Source organism: Camelina sativa, chromosome 14, assembly GCF_000633955.1.
Source record: "Camelina sativa cultivar DH55 chromosome 14, Cs, whole genome shotgun sequence".
NCBI classification, from domain to species: domain Eukaryota; kingdom Viridiplantae; phylum Streptophyta; class Magnoliopsida; order Brassicales; family Brassicaceae; genus Camelina; species Camelina sativa.
The window spans coordinates 3,496,471-3,499,387 of record NC_025698.1 but is presented as its reverse complement, the minus strand read 5'-3'; the positions used below and the strand labels follow the sequence as shown (position 1 = coordinate 3,499,387).

Genomic DNA, 2,917 nt, shown 5'->3' with positions numbered 1-2,917 from the left:
ATGGCGGCCTTCAGGAAGGGTCTGATCCCTGGGTCACCATTACAAAGGGACCTCAATATCCGGGAACCCAAAGACCTTGATGACGCACTGCATCGAGCTTCCAGATTCGCACTCGATGAGGAAGAAGAGGCCCAAATAGCCGCGAAAACCAACGACGAACAATCAACGCATCCCCCCAAGGTTAAAAACCCGGGTCGAACATCACGAATCCCGCAAGCACCACGAACCCCAGGATCGGAAAAAGGCATCATCCACGCAGTCTCCGAGGCGGATGAACAAGACAAGCAGCCGACCAACCCGAAGGAATTTTACTGCAACTTCCACATGACCTCCGGTCATTCCACACATGAGTGCGTCCACCTGAAGAATTATTTGTACGGGAAATATCTCTCTGGCGAAGTCGACGCTGTCTTTCAGCCAAAAGGCGTTCGCGGAGGCAGAGGTCGCCGTGGGGGATGGCGCGGCGGACGATCTAACGGAGGCCGCGGTACGGGTGGCGGACGAGGCTACAACGCACCACCCAACGCAGTCCAACAGCCGGTCAACCAAGCATTCGTGAACCTCCAAGAGGATGCGCCCCAAGCAGACGAACTGCCCGGCCCACCAAAGCGGCAGAGGGGGCAAAACCCGGAGCGGGCCAATTCACCTCCCCAAGGACGAATAACCATGATACTTGGCCCACCGGAAGACTGCGCAGACTCCGTCCGCGCATTAAAGAAGAGGGCACGACAGGTGTGCACCCTTCGAACAACTCCGAGCGAACGTTCACTCTGCTCGGACCCGATATCATTCACTTCGGAGGACGCTAAAGGAATCCAACATCCCCATTCGGACCCCTTGGTTATCGAGGTCACAATGGGCGACTTCGACGTCGAACGAGTTCTGATCGACACCGGAAGCACCGTCAACGTACTATGCTGGCAAACGTTAGAAAAAATGGGCGTCACACCAGATCAACTGAAACCCGAAACTCGGACGCTGACGGGCTATGATGGGGTTGCTAAGATGTCAATGGGCGACGTAAAGCTACAAGTACGAGCTGGCGGAGTGACCCGAAAGACCAAGTTCGCAGTCATTGATGCGCCCCCGATCTACAACGCCATTTTGGGGGTACCATGGATATATGCGATGCAAGCCGTACCGTCGACCTATCACCTCTGCCTCAAATTCCCGACCAGCACAGGAATTTGCACACTTTATGGCGACCAAAGGGTAGCCCGAGTATGCTCTGTTATCGAAAAAAAACAGAGGACGGCGGAAAACGCATAGCAATTACAGAGCGGGGACCGTCTTACCGGTCTCCACAAGCTGGAGCGGAATCGCTTCAAGTCTTCGGAGTGTCGGATCATACAGGTCAATATAGACCCCTCCGACCCCTCGCGAACCGTCGGCATCGGGTCCGAACTCGACGAACGCATAAAGACGAAGCTGATCGCTTTTCTGCAGTCTCGAGCTTCTACATTCGCCTGGTCAACAAAAGATATGGTCGGGATAAGCCCCGAAGTCATGTGCCATAGGCTCAACATCGACCCCACATTCAAGCCGGTCAGGCAGAAACGCAGGCGTTTGGGCCCGGATCGAGTCAAGGCGGTCCAGGACGAAGTCGAACGACTACTCAAGGCAGATCAAATAGTGGAAGTCCAGTATCCTGATTGGTTGGCTAATCCGGTGGTGGTCAAAAAGAAAAACGGCAAGTGGAGAGTCTGCGTGGATTTCACCGACCTCAACAAAGCTTGTCCTAAGGACAGCTTCCCTTTGCCGCACATAGACCGTCTCGTTGAAGCTACGGCCGGCAACCAACTGCTTTCATTTATGGATGCATTCTCAGGGTATAACCAGATCGCCATGAGTCCGGCCGACCGCGAGAAAACGGCGTTCATCACAGATAGGGGCACCTACTGCTACAAGGTAATGCCGTTCGGATTGAAAAATGCCGGAGCAACCTACCAGCGATTGGTAAACATGATGTTCGCAGATCTGCTCGGCAAAACCATGGAGGTCTATATAGACGATATGCTGGTCAAGTCTTTGATCGCAGAACAGCACGTCCAACATCTGACGGAGTGTTTTGACATCTTGGATCAATTCCAGATGAAATTAAACCCAACGAAATGTACGTTCGGAGTAACCTCCGAAGAGTTCTTGGGGTACATCGTCACTGAACGGGGCATAGAGGCAAATACTAAACAGATCAAAGCCATCCTGGGACTACCTTCACCGACCAACAAGCGAGAAGTACAATGCCTGACCGGCCGGATCACCGCTCTGAATCGTTTCATCGCCCGATCAACGGACAAGTGCCTCCCCTTTTACCAATTGCTGCACGGAAATAGAGATTTTCATTGGGACGAGGAAAGTGAGGTCGCCTTTCGTCAGCTGAAGGCGTATCTGACTTGCCATCCAGTGCTGGTCAAACCGGAGGACGGCGAGGCGCTGTACCTCTACGTCTCAGTTTCGGGCTCGGCAGTCAGCGGGGTGTTAGTCCGAGACGATCGCGGAGATCAAAAGCCCATCTTCTATACGAGCAAAGCACTTAACGACGCGGAATCACGATACCCCACGCTGGAAAAACTGGCCCTTGCGGTGATCGTAGCAGCNATGATACTTGGCCCACCGGAGGACTGCGCAGACTCCGTCCGCGCATTAAAGAAGAGGGCACGACAGGTGTGCACCCTTCGAACAACTCCGAGCGAACCTTCACTCTGCTCGGACCCGATATCGTTCACTTCGGAGGACGCTAAAGGAATCCAACATCCCCATTCGGACCCCTTGGTTATCAANTTTCTCTCTGACGAAGGTCCCACGGAACGAGAATGCATCAGCCGACGCTCTCGCAGCCCTGGCAAACCGCTCCGACCCCGAGCTACGACGTACCATTCGAATCGAGTGCATCGATGCTCCCAGCATTAATCCGGAC

The 2,917-nt window shown here is 54.0% G+C and overlaps 1 protein-coding gene across 1 annotated transcript; it reads left to right on the top strand.

Annotated features, from left to right (window-relative positions):
- LOC109128635 lies at positions 1-1,269 on the top strand. Its single transcript, XM_019235426.1, has one exon. The coding sequence runs from the start codon at positions 1-3 to the stop codon at positions 1,267-1,269; it is 1,269 nt and encodes a 422-aa protein (XP_019090971.1).